This window comes from Contarinia nasturtii, unplaced genomic scaffold, assembly GCF_009176525.2.
Source record: "Contarinia nasturtii isolate CC-2019 unplaced genomic scaffold, AAFC_CNas_1.1 Cnas_scaffold_129, whole genome shotgun sequence".
Taxonomy (NCBI): Eukaryota; Metazoa; Arthropoda; class Insecta; order Diptera; family Cecidomyiidae; genus Contarinia; species Contarinia nasturtii.
In genome coordinates, this window is record NW_022197486.1 from 8,425,334 (window position 1) to 8,441,951 (window position 16,618).

Below are 16,618 nucleotides of genomic sequence, written 5' to 3' on the forward strand. Positions count from 1 at the left end.
ACAAAATATAAATCGTCGGCTGTATATTACTGCATTATGTAAAAACCGAAAACGATGTGAGATAGAGAGCGAAAGAGAAAAGAAAGCGAAATCTATTATGTATATTATATGTACAGTTTGACTGCACTGTGATGTACTCAAATACATGCTAGAAACAACGTTCAAATCTGTCCGTCTGGTAAATAACATCACGTTTTGGCCTTGTTGTTATTGTTGCTGCTGCTAACATTCTATACATAGAATTTTATTTATATTCCTATGTACTGAAGCACACGAGCACATATCTCGACGTTGTCGGCATTGTTGTTGTTTTTACGGTCGTTGTATTTTTTGTTTCTGTTTCTCTCTCTCTCTCTCTCTCACTCGCGCGCGCTCTCTTTCACAATCGTTTCTCATATTTAGTAAATAGGTCATCTAATGCTTTTGAATATATAAAGAATTGACAACGAATTAATATATAGGAATTGCTTATTGCTGTTCTGTCTTATGTACAAAATGGCACACAAATAATATGTATAATATGGCCCACATATCTAACAAAGCCGAAAAATATGAGTCATTGATTCGTTCATTGGCTTATTTGGCCATTTACTATGACTAAATGATACACACATCGATTGATTACAAACGTGAAAATAAAAGCAAAAATTCGATATTGAACCATGCGTTTCGATCGTTTTAGATGAAAATGCCTTCGAGCTCTTTATTTTGATATTGTCATTTCATTTTGCAGTTGAACGATTGTGTGTAAATGTTTCATTCAATTTACGTTGGTCAAATATTTCCAAATCGAATGCAAACCATTTCACTAGAACACTCATGCTAGTCCATTTAGTTGAAGTAACAATTTGGTCTTTTGCTTGCATTACAAATGCTTGAAGCATGCCATTTTATCGATTATGATTGTCAGTTGGTGTTATCATACAATATTCACTTTTGTACCGGTATTTATGTGTGCTGTTGTTGCGGTTGTTGATGTTGCTGCTATGGATGCCATTCCACACATTTTAAACGTGTTCTTGAATTTAATCGAGACGAACGTTTATTCATCGCACATCTATGTACAAAATAGCTGATGAGCACTCGACATATTCACAACGTGCACATGCCATGAATTTTACGTTTTTGTCTATGAAGCGAAAATGCGATGAGGAATGTTACATAAACAGTTACGCACATAAGTACACTCATTGTAGAAACAGCTATAGCAACAAAAACACCAGCAATAATAAAGCGTGCGCTTATATGCCGATAATGCCATTGGCATTTCTCGCTGCAAGCATATAATTGCACGAATTGTATACAAAACAGATCGCTCACTCTATTTATAAATATATATGCGATGTCTTTATATACATGCATCATTTATATGTACACAGAAAACAAGCATACACATTTGTTCAAGAAACAAAGTTCGACAGAGAGAGAAAGAGAAAAGTCACGATATTCCCATGCCGTCATAATACATATATTTATCGGAGAGAAGAGAAAAAAAAAGCATTCCATTCAGTAAATGGTGGAATTGGTAATGGTTTCGTAAAACGATTACATTGTTTTCGTTTGAGTGTGCGACATATAAATTCTTTGAGATAAAATGAATAAAATGAGTTCGAGTGTGTTGGCATTCAAATCAATAAATTCAATTATTATGCAAACAAATTAAATGTTATATCAAAGAGCATATAAACATAATTCGTTGGAACAATGACAATAGAGACGAAATGTCATGTCTGATGCAAGTATCAACTCTCGATGACAAATATTCGAAACGATTGAATACAGACTTTATTATTAGCAATGCTCAAATTGATTAGAATATTTGGTCATCCGTACTTGATATCAACAAATTCACTTTGAAGCCGTTATGGTCTAAATGTGTGATTGCGATTATGTACAATTGTGTCGTGTGTTCATTCAACAATACATAATAACTGGCTGGCACACGGGTTAATCAGAAAACAGAAGAGCGATCGAGAGAGTGAGAGAAAGAGAACAAAACACACCGATATGTATAAAATGTGCTCTCGCATTGTGGTTTATTGTGATACATTCCATTTCCTGTGTGTGTACATTGTACATAACACATTACATATATTTTATACTTGGATTTCATTTCGATTTCTGTTTAAGGTCATTTCATTTAATAGAAAGCATGTATACATAAGCCGAACAGAGAAAGAGAAAGAATGAGAGACAGTTACCCAATAAAAAAACGGCTGCAATTCGCATTTAACAGAAGAGAGCGCGAAGAAGAGAATGAATGAATGAATGAATATGAACAACGAAAGAACAAAAAAACATACAAATCGAATTGCAAACACACGCAAGCTAACGCGGCAAACTGAAAGCCTCGACAAAGAAACCATTATGCATCAGATATGAACACGTGCGAATATATTCGAATCGAAACGATGCAATTTGTGTGTGTGTATGTATGTGCGAGCACGAGTTGTTTCTGTTTCTCTTCTCGTTGATGTCGTTCGTCGTCGTCGTCGTAGTTACCTATTTTCTTTTGTGTATTTTTCTTACCATGTTGTCTTTTCCATTTGTGCACAAAATAAATGTTGTTCGTTCTATTGGGTGAAAGGCGTAAGGGAATAAAAACATTAAGTTCGTGAAATGCCAATAAAATCACTTGATTACCCGTTCGACAAAATGAACAGCATCGGAAAAAAATAAAATAAACAACAACAAAAACCGCCTCGAAATAGTCAAATACCAACAACATTTCTGGTCAAATCGAAGTTCAATATTCCGGTTTTTTTCTCTCTCTCTCTTCTTTGCGATACGCGCGCACATTCGCGATTGCATATACACTCAGTTCACATATTATTATTGAAAACATTTAACGATATATCGAACGATCAAGTTCAATTTCCCGACCAACTGACGCAAGAGAGAGAGAGAGAGAGAGAGAGAGAGAGAGAGAGAGAGAGAGAGATAAATAATAATAAGCACATCTACGCAGCGATAATGCTCAGTTTTGAGTGTTTGAAAGAAGAAAAGCATATTAAAGCTTATCTTTTATCGAATCAATTTGGAATTTGTTGACTTTTCTTTCTGTTTATCATTAAAAGGCACTTTATCGATTCATTATATATGTTAACGGTAAAACAAAAAAATACATATATTCGCTTTAGACGCGATGACGTTGACGACTGCATACCGTTTGCTATATTCTCTATCTAACTTATTCGTCTTGAAACGCACCAACTTTTCTTGGATATGGCATCGTTTAAATCTGTTTTGTTTTTTTCTAAATGCCATTGTTGGCTGAACAACATCGAACATATAACATTGCGTCAATAAATTGTCAAACCATTTATGGAATGCCCGTTCATACAGAACATTCTTTTTTTTTTGTTAACCAATAGCATCATTAATTACATATCGATTTCAATAATAGTATCTATCCATTTAATAGACTACAAAACGGCATCCGATACTTACCTGTAAATCGTATATTTAGTTTGAGCGTTTGCGCTTACGCGCGCACGCACACATACGAGATCATATTAGCGAAAAAAATGATTGTTTTTCTTCTCTCTCTCTCTTTTATTTGTGCACTCTCTTAATTTCCCGCCGCGTGTATTACGGTAAAAACAAGTTGGCATTCATGTGTACAAGTACATAGCAATCGTTTTTTTTTTGAGGAAATTCATTATGAAAACAACAACAAAAAGAATTTTTTTCATCGATTCACCGTAAAATAGCATATTGACATAAAAAATAATCATTTGGAATTAATTGTTCGATTGCGCGATGGCTCTATAACTATGAATATAATATATATATGACTTGTTATAAAGTGTTTGATGGCGGGCGATGAAAAGACATTTTTTTCTTCTTCTTCTTTGTGTGTGTGTATTTCAATGGCTCATTTTGCATATATAATTTTTAAATTATCTAAAATCTTGTTGTTATTATACTTGCAAATCGGGTTTTAAATTTTGTTGCTGCCGACGTTTAATTTTTTTCTTTGTTTAAAGCAAATCATTTGAATAAAATACAAAATTGAATACTTGACTAATTCCAAAAAAAATGTTCCTTCTAATCTTTCAGGATTCCATCTTAGTGGCATTGTTTATGAAACAAAAGGTGAGCATTTCTGAATAAATATCATTTTAAATTACCATCTTAGAATTTTTGGTTTCGATGAATAATTATTTATTCGCCTTCTTCTTATTTTTTTCGTTTTCAAATAAATGTATTAGCTATTCACAATCGAATTGCTCCCGATGCGTTAGCAGCCGGCGGAAATGTGGGGCAACCGGCACCAGCACAAATTCAACCACAACAACCAGTTCAACCTCAACCGCCACCGCCTCATCAACAACCGACATTACGATTGCCATCCGTTGATCGAGACACGAATAATGCCGGTACCAATTATCCGGCCGAAGAAAATAAATGCTACAAAGTGTCTGTCAGTTTTGATCGGTTAGTATCAATAGACTCTTTCTATTTTTTTGCTCTGTCTCTTTCTTTCCTCCCATTCTTCTACAATAAATAAATTGAAACTTGTAATCACTAGCCCATATAATTAGCATTTTTAAGAGAGAGAGAGAGAAAGAGAGAAAAAAAAGAAAAAAGAACAAAAACCAATATTTTCTATTTTATGTTCACCTGTTTCCAAATGTGTACCTTGTAGATGTTCTTCACTTTTTTTTGAAAACTCTTAATAGGAGTTTATTGAGTTGAGGCGAACAAAGAAAGAATAAATAAAAACTTCCTATTATTTTCTTTCTTTGGTTGCATCAAAATTGCAAATGTTCATGCGGTTATTATTAACAATATTGATGTTTTCAATTCGTTCACATATATATAATATTGTTGAATAAAGCAATGGCGCCTTTCGATAAGGGTCCTTGAATAACGCCTGACTGGAGTGACCAGCAATCAAATGTATTGCAAATAATTTGGTTTCGTGCTCCCCATTTTGTATCCATAATAATTAATTAACCAGTCAAAATTAAATCGAATTTCGACTTTGATGCAGTGCGCTATTTAAAGTTTCAAGAAGTTTTGGTTTTATTCATTGATGTTGTTATATTATTATTTGTTTTCTTGGAAAACTGTATATATGTATATATCATGTCGTCGATCCATATAAAAAAACAATGAAATGAAATAGCAATACATCAAAAGTTACACTTAATAAACCAAGTTTCGAATACGCTCCACATGTAACAAAATGTTTTTGAAAGGTAATTTTGTTTAAACAAATTCATCTCTGTGAATTCATGTAAAATAGGGAGAATTTTACTGAAAAATTACGCAAAAATTACATATTACCATGTCTGGTGTAGAAGACTATTAACGTTTGTACTCTTGACAAAGGAATTCAATTTCAATTGAACCATTTTTTCTATTAGTTTTCATTTTTTTCTTCTTCGCTTCATTTGAGAAAAGCAAGAAATTTTTTCAATAAATTAAAATTCGAACGAAATGATTTGCTCCAAGAGGAATCAATGAGATAAGTATTTATTTGTGGCAAAGCCGCCATTTTATAATGAATTCAACTCATTGCGAATGTGATTAATTACAATTTGAATTTAATTTCAATGATAAATCTCTGTCTGTCATGACAAATCGTTTCTTTGTAAATATTCAAACGCAGATGAATAATACAATGTTGTGAATAAGTCGATCCAGTGGATATTCTGTCTAAACAAACAAATCGCAATTTATAGGGAATTTCAAGTATTTTCATCGAAAATATATGGGCTGTGTTATTTTCATTTTTTTTTAAATTGAAAAATCTCTCTTTTAAAAAAAATCATCCACCGCGTGGTTTACATTTAAAACTAATAATAAATCGTTGTCCGATCGATATTCATTTCTTCTGCTAAAGGAGGTGAAATCGTGTATTTCGAAGAGAATCGTTATGTAACGCCAATCAAAGGGCATACTCATGTATCTTGAGTGCAATTTTGCGGTAAAAATAAGCGAAGGCCAAAAGACGGCTATAGTTTTTATAATAAAATGTATGTACGTTTCGGCTTTGTTTCTTCGTCTTCAAAGTCGAAATATGCTAAAAAGTACATGTTGTAATTGACGTTTAATTCTAGGTTTAATCACTCATATTTCGAACTAATTACAACTCGTATACTTTGTAATTATACGCGCATTAGGTTACATTTTTTTTTCAATACTGTGTCGAGGGGCGACGCTTTTTTCCCTCAATTCTTATATTGTTGCATTAGTAAATAATAATTAAGATTGTTTCATCTATTTTTTAATGTAATTTACCTCGAATAATATGTGTATGTGAGTGTAGCGTTGCCAATTTCCGAGTCTCTTTTTTTCCAATTTAATTGCATGATAAATATAGATAAATTAAATTACTCACAGAAGCAGAATGAATGAGATAGAAAGAAAACTCCCCCTTCGGTTTTTTTTTTTTCATAAGAAAATGAACGTCAAACGTCTTTCATATTTTGCAAAATCAACATTTTAAGTTTAAAATGATATATCGAGCGATTATTTATTGATTGTTTCATGTGAAGCATTACAAGGCTCATACATATATGTATGATATGAAGGAAATATTCGTCGAAATTGGATTCTGTATCAAATTAAATTCACCCATGTTTCTATTCAATTCTGTTTTCAATGAATAGTTTTAATTAAAGCACTGGAAATTATTTCATTTTCTTTATTTTCAGATGCAAAATTACATCGGTTACATGTAGCTGCGATACTCGTGATATTTTTTGGTGCCATCATGTCGTCGCATTATCACTCTATCGAATACGCAATGCCGAAACGGTTAAACTACGAGTTCCTATTTCTGGTAACGTTTCAACATCATTTTAATTTTTTTTTTTTCATTTTGTTTGGTCGATTTGGCAACCAACAATTTTTTTTTTGTTTCGACGTATATTAACTTTGCTTCACTTTTTCGTGTGTATGCTCCAATTTCAGAAACCCTCCTTCAAATGAATAGACAACAATTGCAAAAATTCGTACAATATCTTATATCAGCACATCACACCGAAGTATTACCGACTGCCCAAAATTTAGCCGATGAAATTCTACAACAAAAATCCGGTAAATATCAACATATAAATATATATTTCCTCTCCGGCAATCCATCCATAAACACAAATAGCTACCCATTTCCACTGCGTAATACATATGAATTTTATATTTTTTTTCATGTCTGTTATTAACGTTATTCGCTTTTTTCCCATCGTTCTTTTTTCGTTCCGCTTTCCGCATTGGTTTCCATAGAAATAAATGCAATTTGTGGAGCACCCGATCCGACAGCCGGTGCCGCTACAGACGATGAACACTCATGGCACTTGGACGAATCACAAGTATGCGAAGCGGTTCGAAGTTACTTAGGTCAAGGCAATAATTATTACAATGGTAACAAACAATTGAATTCATTGTTTGCCAAAGTTCGGGAAATGTTACGAGCCCAAGATTCAAATGGTGCTCGAATGCTTACACTGATTACCGAACAATTTTTAAACGATCCACGTTTGGTGCTGTGGAAAAGTAATGGCACGCCAATGAATGAAAAATGTCGACAACTATGGGATCAATTGGGCATGCTTTGGGTGTGCATTGTATTAAATCCACGCGCCACAAATGCCGAACGTATGCATTGGAAAGCATTGCTAGACAAATGGTCAAAAAATGAAGTATGTCCACAGGAGGATCCCGATTTTCGGCCAAATGGCCGACAGGAAAATGTATGTATAGATTTCATTGATTTTGTTTGTTATTTATTTACCGAATTTGACATGAAATTCATCATGACAATAATTCATATATAAATTTTCTATCATTTCATTTCATTCATTTTGACAGTATCGGGAACGCTCGATGAGAATTCGTGAACGTGATCGAAATCGATTTTTCCGCGAAAATAACATTCGAAATATGATGTACCAACGAAATCAACAACAACAACAGCAACCAAACCGTGACAATTACAATAATAACAACGATGACAACTATGACAGTTCGGAATCGGATTCGGATTCCGATGCCGATATGGATGATAATCAAGTTGATGGCGAAAATGAAGATATGCCAGCAAATAATAATCCATCGAATAACAATGAAGAGGACGTACAACGGCCACGTAATGTTGATATGCTTGAACGTATCGATTATCCAATGGATAATCGTGAAAATGTCGTTAATATTGCCGATGATGCACGTCCCGATGCATTCGATGAAAATAGTCGCGGTAATTATGAGCTACCGATTTTAGGTGAAAGTTCGGGTTGCAATTTAAATTTAGAAATTGTACCACCAACCGTAAACGATGAAAGTTCACGCGAATCAATGGACATGGATTATGAAAATGATAAACCAACGCTAGGTAATATTGTTGTCGAACGTAATCCGCGCATGGAACAGGCCAAGGATCAACAAAATGATTCCGATGAAGAAGCAAATTTCTATGAACAGGATGAATTTTGTAGTTACCTAAGAAATGCCGGCGAAGGCGATGAATTGAAACGATGTAAATGTCGAAAATGCGCCATTAAAAATAGTCCACATGTTGAGTGTAACAATTGCAATGGTAACGATTGTTGTGATGATCTTGGTGTATGCTTTAAGAGTTTAGGCGAACCACAACCAAAAGCAATGTGTCCCGAAAATGATGATGAAGAATTTAACAATCGCAAAGAATTGAGCGCACATAATTTTGGCATAAATAAAAATCTGGATGATAAAAATGCCGACTATAGTGATGACAACGATATGGAGTGTGAAGAACAACCGGTAAAGCTTGAACAAAAATTGGAATGTACATGCTTTGAAGCGAAATTGGATCATGTGAATGGTCATTCATCAAAAATGTGCTTAGAATTACCGAAAGGACCGTGTGAAAAATGTGCCGCAAAAAATGTACCATCATCATCGTCATCGTCGTCGTCGTCATCATCATCATCATCATCATCGTCGGCAATAGCAAAAATGAAGGTGGCGCCAAAACAAGAACCGGAAGAGGAGCAAGAGCAAGAAAAAGCATTGGAAAATGTCGAAGCCGAAAATAAAGCATTAAATGCAAATGTCGATGCAGAAGCATTGAATCCAGAACAAGAAGCATTGAATAATCGTTCAAATGCTGTTGTCAGACACCGTGATAATAACGCTGATCTCGATAATGTTCGGCCAAATAAGCGTGCAAAATTGAATAATGGTTCGGCATCAAGCCGAAATAAAACACCACGCACAATCTTCCACAAGGCATTAGACGCTGTCAATATGACATGGGATAATCAACATTTGAAAAATATTTTAGCTAGCAACACATATACGATAAATAGTTCGAATGCTGTTCAAACGGCCGGTTCCAGTAAACCACTACAAACGGTATTGACAACGGTGAAGGCAAATTTCAATGCAGCCGGTCAACCGTTGTGGCATGAACCGTTGGCAATGTGTGCTGCTCGCGTTGATTCGCTTCGTTCACATGGTCATACCGAAGCTGCACTTCGTTTATCGGTAAGTGTGGTTCGAACAATGAAACAAGTGCAAAAAGATGCCCAAATGATATGGAAACGTTATCAAACGATAGCAAATATTCCATGCAATGATGACATACCGAAAAAATCGAATAATTGTTGTTGTGAATGCAATAAATCATCAACCGGTTCATCATCCGCAGTGTCGTCAGCAAAAAATTCAACAAATACAATGGAACCGTCAACCAGCCGAAATTCACATGGCAATCAGCCAAATCATAGTAATAATAATAGCGGCAACAGCAATAGCCGAAAACGCTCTTATGATAGCACACGCAATAATATGAATGGTGGATATTCGTCGTCGTCATCGTCGTCAATGTCAAATCGTGGATATAAAATGTATCGCTTTGATTATCATTCATCATATCGCTATGGTATGAACAATGATGGTTGCAAACGTTGTTTAGAAGCAAGAGAACGTGTTGGTTACCAAAATTCATTCAACAACGGTTACAATACAAATCGTTTTAATATGAATGGCAACGGAATGCATCCGCCATACTTCCGTAATAATTTTGCACCAATGCACGGAAATATGTTCGATCAACGATTTAATTCAAATCATTTTGGTGGTTCAAATAACTATCATCATCGGTATGGCAACAACTATCCCATGCCAAATGGTAATCATAGCGGTCAGTGTCATTCGGACAATTGTAATTTAATACATCGTCCACAACACCATCAACAAAATCATCATATGCCTGCCAATGATGCACCATATGGAAATGGTGGACATGGTATTTATAATAGTCATTCGCGGCCACATTGCAGTCGTGATTCAATGGAAAATGGCGGCGGTCCAAGTGGTATGCATAATCATCATTTGCACCATGGTAATTTTAATTCAGGACAAAATCGATGCTCACACGATCTCAAATTACGTGAAATGATTAACGCACCCATGCAACCGAGACCAATGCGACATGAATCGGGAAGTGGTAGCAGTAGTAATTGTCGTAGCTGCGATAACAATAAAAAAACTGACGAACAACAACCATCAACCAGTGGCATGGCCAATGCCAGTGGAAGCAGTAGCAACGGCAACGGTAGCGGCGGCAGCAGCAGTAATAATAGCGGATCTGCTTCAACTTCAAATCCAACTCCAAGCGGTTCAAACTCCGTACCAATCAATAATAATGAAAATCAGGTGAAAAATATGCCAATGAATAACGGTGAAATGACACCACATCATGCATGCTCATCACAACATTCAACAACAAAAAATCAATGCTGTGCCAGAAATTATTGCTGCAATATTACCAATGAAAATAAGCCCAAATGCTGTCGCAACGAAATGCATCACATGAGGTGAGTTTTATTCAATTAATTCAAATGTTATGTTATTTATAATGAAAAAATAAATAAATAATGTTTTTTCTTACAGCCATCATCCATGCCATTGTTCAAATTCACAAAATCATTCGAATGCTGGCCCATCTTATTCGCACGCCCATTTGAATCGTTCATCGAATAATATTTATTTTGGTCGTAATATTAGCTTCGAACATATTCATACAATGAATCGATGTCTGCAAAAGCAACGCGAAGAGTATTCATGCAATTGTTGTCGATCGGCTCAACCGTCAACATCGTCACATCAGCATCAATTTCAATCGGTTGCATCAAGTTCATCAAGTAGTCATCAAAATCCCCAGCCCGGTCCATCTGGTGTTAATGTTGGTGCATCAACATCGAAATCATCTAGTTCAAATATACCAATGCAATTGCCCAGTGAATTTACAAGTAATAAAAAATCAAATTGTACATCGAATTGTATCGATTGTACGGTTGGTTGTGACATCGAATTTCCATTGGATGCCGTTGCTTGTATATTCGATTGTCTAACCGAAGCCTGTATCATTCCTGATGCAATAAATGGCCCCGATATGGGACGTTTATCATTTGATAGTGTAACATCGGCAGCTGAAGACGGTAGCTTAATACCGCCACGTTACCAACACATGACCGTTCCACATAGCAGCGATCCAAATGAAACCTATCTAACGCTTGGCTTTGAATCGGCCGTATTGGCACTCGGTAAACAACGAAATATGCCGCACGGACTTTATTCACAGCATGTTATATGCAAACAACAAGATCAATTGATTCAACGTTTGCGACATGTCGAATTAGATAGATTGTTGATTGAAATTTTAAAGAATTTAACAAGTCAATTGTTGGACGGTGGTCCAACCAGTGGATTAGGTGTATCAATTCATTCCGAATCGATTCCAATGCATACATTGGCACGTTTCCTATTTGCATCGTTGTTAACACATTATGACGATTTAGCATTTTTCGTTGGATTGCGTGCAATGCGTTTACCAATACTCGAAGAGTGTCCAAATGAAATGCAAATGGAGAATAACATCGAAATGGCCGGTCCACATAATAATCAACATGATGGTTTTGGTTTGGCCAGATATCCAAGGTAATTGATTGATTTATTTCTGTTCACATTTTGTCCTTCAAAATTACTAAAAAAAATATTGTTTTTTTTTCTTCTTTTTTGATTTGCAGTCGTTGGTGGATTATGGGCCATCTTGAAACCCAACAATGTCAGCTTAGCAGTACAATGCTTAGTGCGGCCAAAGGTGATCCGTCACGTTTGTCACAGGTGTTGGAAAGTGCGCGTCGAAATATTCATAGTTCATCGCATTTATTCAAATTAGCTCAGGATGCATTCCGATTTGCAACACCGGAAAGTGATCATCGTAATCGTACATTGTTGGGCGTTGCATTTGAATTAGGTTTACAAGTGATGCGAATGACATTGACATGCTTGAATTGGCGACGTCGTGAAATGGTCCGTTGGCTTGTGACCTGTGCAACGCATTTAGGTCTTGACGCATTGATAGCCATCATGCAAAATTGGTATCAACTATTTACACCAACTGAAGCAACCGGACCCGTTGCAACAACAATTATGTCAAATGCTGCTCGACTTAATTTGAATGTTATGGTAAGCAAGCATAATAATATCAGCCACATTTCAACATTATATATTAAATAAATGTATTTTTTCTCCATCTTCAGCATCAAGATGAATTAGCCGCATGTGCTCGCAATTTAGCATTGCAATGTGCATCAAAAGATCCACCAAATTGTGCGCTACATGCGTTAACACTGTGTGAAAATGATGCGCTTGCCTTTGAAACTGCCTATCAAATTGTTATCGATGCTGCATCGCACATAATGACATCGAATCAACTGTTCACAATTGCACGGTCTATGGAGCATCGAGGTTATGTGGAACGCGCTTATAAACTCTCAATGTTGGCCATGAAAAATGTTCATTTGGCATACAATCAAGATACGCATCCAGCTATTAACGATATTCATTGGGCGTGCGCTCTATCACATTCAATGGGCAAAACTGAATTGGCCAACATGATTCCATTGGTCATCAAAAATGTGCAGTGTGCCACAGTATTGTCGGATATTTTACGCAGATGCTGTGCACCATCTATTGGAATTTCACATTACAATACACATCATCGAGGTAATATATCACATCAACCATCATCGTTATTGCGAGACTGTGTGTGCCCCAGAAATTAATGAAATTAATTGCATTTTATTTTTCGTTTTTATAATTTGCATTTTCAGGTAATATGCGAACGTGCCAGAAACTTAGTTATGATCGGGCTCCATTGCGACAATTGCTTGAAGCTGCTGTCACAGCCTACGTCAATACAACACATTCCAGGTATTTTGTTATATTTGATTCACACTGGACAATCCGAAATTCAAAATTAAAATGTGAAAATATTGAATGACTTGAATAAAGTTGAGCATATAGTCATGTAGTCATTATATCTATTATCACAATCTATTATCATTTAACCACATAATGCAATTTAATAATATAAAATAAAATTGAGAACAATTGTTAATTTTCGTTTAAATTTCTGTTACAGATTATCGCACATTTCGCCACGTCACTATAGTGATTTTATTGATTTTTTGAGCAAAGCCCGTGACACATTTATCTTGGCCCGTGATGGTCCTGCACATTTCTCACGTTTGATTGAAAACATAACGGTTGCATACAAGGGAAAGAAGAAGTTGGTTAAACAAGTGCGTCAACGATTTCAATTCGTTTAGAAATTAAATGAGACCGTCGGCCACTTGCAAGACAGCAATTTAATTCACCGTGGGAAGGAATGTTGAAGAATTGAAAAAAAGAAATGCATTTGAAATGCAGCAAAAGAGAGGAAAAAACTGAACATAAAATTGATAATATGCTTATGTCGTTGATTTCGCGGCCAAAATATAAAGAGAAAAGAAATGCAATTTGCAAGCAAATTCTTATTTTGTGTGCGTGTGCAATTAAGTAATGATGAAATTTTTCATTTAAAAAAAAAACTCCAATTAATTCATTGCTTTATTGTTTTGTTTTCCGTCGAATTTCAAATTTATACAATTTGAGACTCTGTTGTTATATACAACAATTTAATTTTTGTCGTACAATTTTGTTCTTTTATCATACCGAATTTGTTTTTTTTAAATATTTAATTTAATAATTTTTTTTTTTAATTTTGAAAGAAGAAAAACTATCGTCTATTCAAATAGATTAAATATATTGACTGAATAGTGTGCGAAATATATATAGAAAAGATGAAACAATGTATAACCAAAACACTATAGCCATATACAATGCCTCAAATTTGATGATAAAAAGAAAACAAGCAACACTCACAAAAACTAGGGTATACACACACACACACCAACACATTCAAAACAAATGAATAAATCTAGGAAATTATTTAAATGCTGAACATCCAACAACCAATAAGATGAGAGTTCCTGCAATTAACATGACTAATTTTTTTGTAAGAGAATCAATGCATGCAAGTTACATGGATAATGAATAAAAATGAATAAAGAAACCTATAGAATACATATTACTCAAATAAACACTTGCCTCATCTACTTAGAATTGATTTATATACAATATAATTTTTTTGTTATTTATCGTTTATCAACAGTATGACATAAATCGTTCAGAAGCGATGATGTGTCGTCGAACGCATTGAATTTTATTTAGTTCATTTTCTTTAATATTTGATATGAACGTTTTTTTTAGTTTCAATGATTTTGTTAATTACGAAAGGTTCAATTGTTTCGAAAATTGTGAGTTAAATTTCCTATTTTTAGAAAAACAAAGCATAAGATAATCGAAGCAAATGATTGATTCATTATTATTGCAAAATTATGCAATTTTCTTTCAAAATTAATGCCGAGAAATAAACTGTAAATATGATTAGGAAAATAATTGGTTAGAATTCAAGGAGAGACAAAAATGCAAAGGCATTCAAAACATACTGTTTTTTTAAAACTTGAATTGGAATTGGAATTCTTTGTTTTCGTGAACTTATTCTACTAAATCAATGTAATTTATAGCTAACATTCTAGCATTCTAAGAAATCTTTTAGTTTTCATTTTTAAATGCAATTTTGTTCACTTTGCTATTTGCAATTGACTGATCTCGTTTGAGGGAATTTTTTTCACATTGATTTTTCCAATTTTTCTGAATTGGTTTTTATTTTTTGTTTTCATTTGAATTTTAAGTTCAAAATAAAATAAACAAAAAAAAGAATAGGAATAAAAAGAGAAATGTTTGAATAAAGAGCAGCAAGATAGATTTAGCAAGAAGCGTGAATAAATGACATTGAAGCAAAAAACTCATATACAATAAATTAACTGCCAAATAACCATAATGCTTAAAAAAATAAAATAAAACACTGATCACAACACACACACTCACACACACATAATGCTAAAGTTAAGAAGTTACAAAACGAAAGTTACTACAAAATCAATTTCCATAGACATGGATGCAAAATGTGGGATGTTTTGCTGGCAAATGAGGGCAATTTCAAATGATTTCATTTCTTTAAAAACAACAACAACAAAGAAAACCACATTCACCATAAATTTATTAATGCAAATGCACCAAAATGCCAGTGAATTATCTTACCGTGTCAGCCAGTGCCTGAAAATTCACTAAATATAAAACCAAAAACCCTTAAATAGACCAATACTTTTAATTTGTCATTTTAAATAACAACAACAGAATAAACAATAGAAAATATCCAGCCGCATTGGTTTTCAGGAATTCGCCTTGATTTTGTTGAGACAAAATACAGATGAGAACCTTCCGTTTGTAACGAAATCAATGTGAATTGTAATGAAGATTATTTGGATCAATTTTTCTTTTCAATGGAAATCATTTAAATCATGCCATTTATTTGTTATAATTTATTTTTTTAGCTTCAGGCACTGCCGTCAGCTTAAGAGTATAAATATTTGAAAAACAAAACGAAATAAATGAACAAACAAGTTAATACAAATATATATTACATTGTGCCAGTATTTTCTATAAAAAAAAGAATGATAGAGTAGTACTTTGAATGGTTGGAATGTAGCATATTTAAGATGAGAAAAGCGAAATCATTTATGTTTCTTAACTTATCTAACCGAAGGATGACTTTCTTTTTAAATTTTACAAAATTGCATTTTCATACCTAGATAGACAGACACACACGCAGAGAGAGAGAGGGAGTATAAAATTGATCTTAATTGCTTCATCGCGCATCTCAAGTTTTTTTTTTGTTTTCGGTCTTTTTATTTCTATTTTTCTCAAAACCATTTTACTGTCGCAATAACCATTTAAGAAAATTGAACGAAATGATTTCATATTTCGAAAGATCAAGTGGAAAAATTACAATGCTTAGACTGCACTAAACTAGATTTTAAGTGGACAAATTATTGTTAAGTTAATAACAAACAAAGTAATGAAAAACAAATCAACAACGGCAAGGCAAACAATATTCTAAGTTGGAACATTAAAAAAAACACACAAAAAAAAGAACACAAAAAATCACTTCTTTGAGAATATGAAATTGGTGAGCTGCCATTGTCATCGGCATTGCTGTTGCCATCGCCAAACAAAAATCAATGATTTTATTATATCGAGACATGAAAATAGTATGATTAAATTCTAAGATACTACGTCATCTCAGGATGTAAATATACCTAATGAAAGAATGAAGAAAAATAAATTGAAAATTAAAGCGACAGCAACAAGATTGCAAGGAAAATTAATAATTCTA

At 34.1% G+C, this 16,618-nt stretch overlaps 1 protein-coding gene across 3 annotated transcripts in view; it reads left to right on the top strand.

Annotated features, from left to right (window-relative positions):
* Nucleotides 1-15,536, top strand: part of LOC116341253 — a 52,215-nt gene extending 36,679 nt beyond the window's left edge. For all 3 annotated transcript variants that reach the window (XM_031768224.1, XM_031768209.1, XM_031768217.1), the window contains exons 4-14: nt 4,063-4,098; nt 4,215-4,440; nt 6,669-6,796; nt 6,928-7,053; nt 7,237-7,703; nt 7,822-10,808; nt 10,885-11,931; nt 12,021-12,462; nt 12,537-13,002; nt 13,110-13,209; nt 13,421-15,536. In XM_031768224.1, the coding sequence (XP_031624084.1) occupies nt 4,063-4,098; nt 4,215-4,440; nt 6,669-6,796; nt 6,928-7,053; nt 7,237-7,703; nt 7,822-10,808; nt 10,885-11,931; nt 12,021-12,462; nt 12,537-13,002; nt 13,110-13,209; nt 13,421-13,607 (6,212 nt within the window). In that variant the 3' untranslated portion in view covers nt 13,608-15,536. The remainder of the gene's footprint in view (nt 1-4,062; nt 4,099-4,214; nt 4,441-6,668; nt 6,797-6,927; nt 7,054-7,236; nt 7,704-7,821; nt 10,809-10,884; nt 11,932-12,020; nt 12,463-12,536; nt 13,003-13,109; nt 13,210-13,420) is intronic.
* Nucleotides 15,537-16,618: the final 1,082 nt, after the last annotated feature.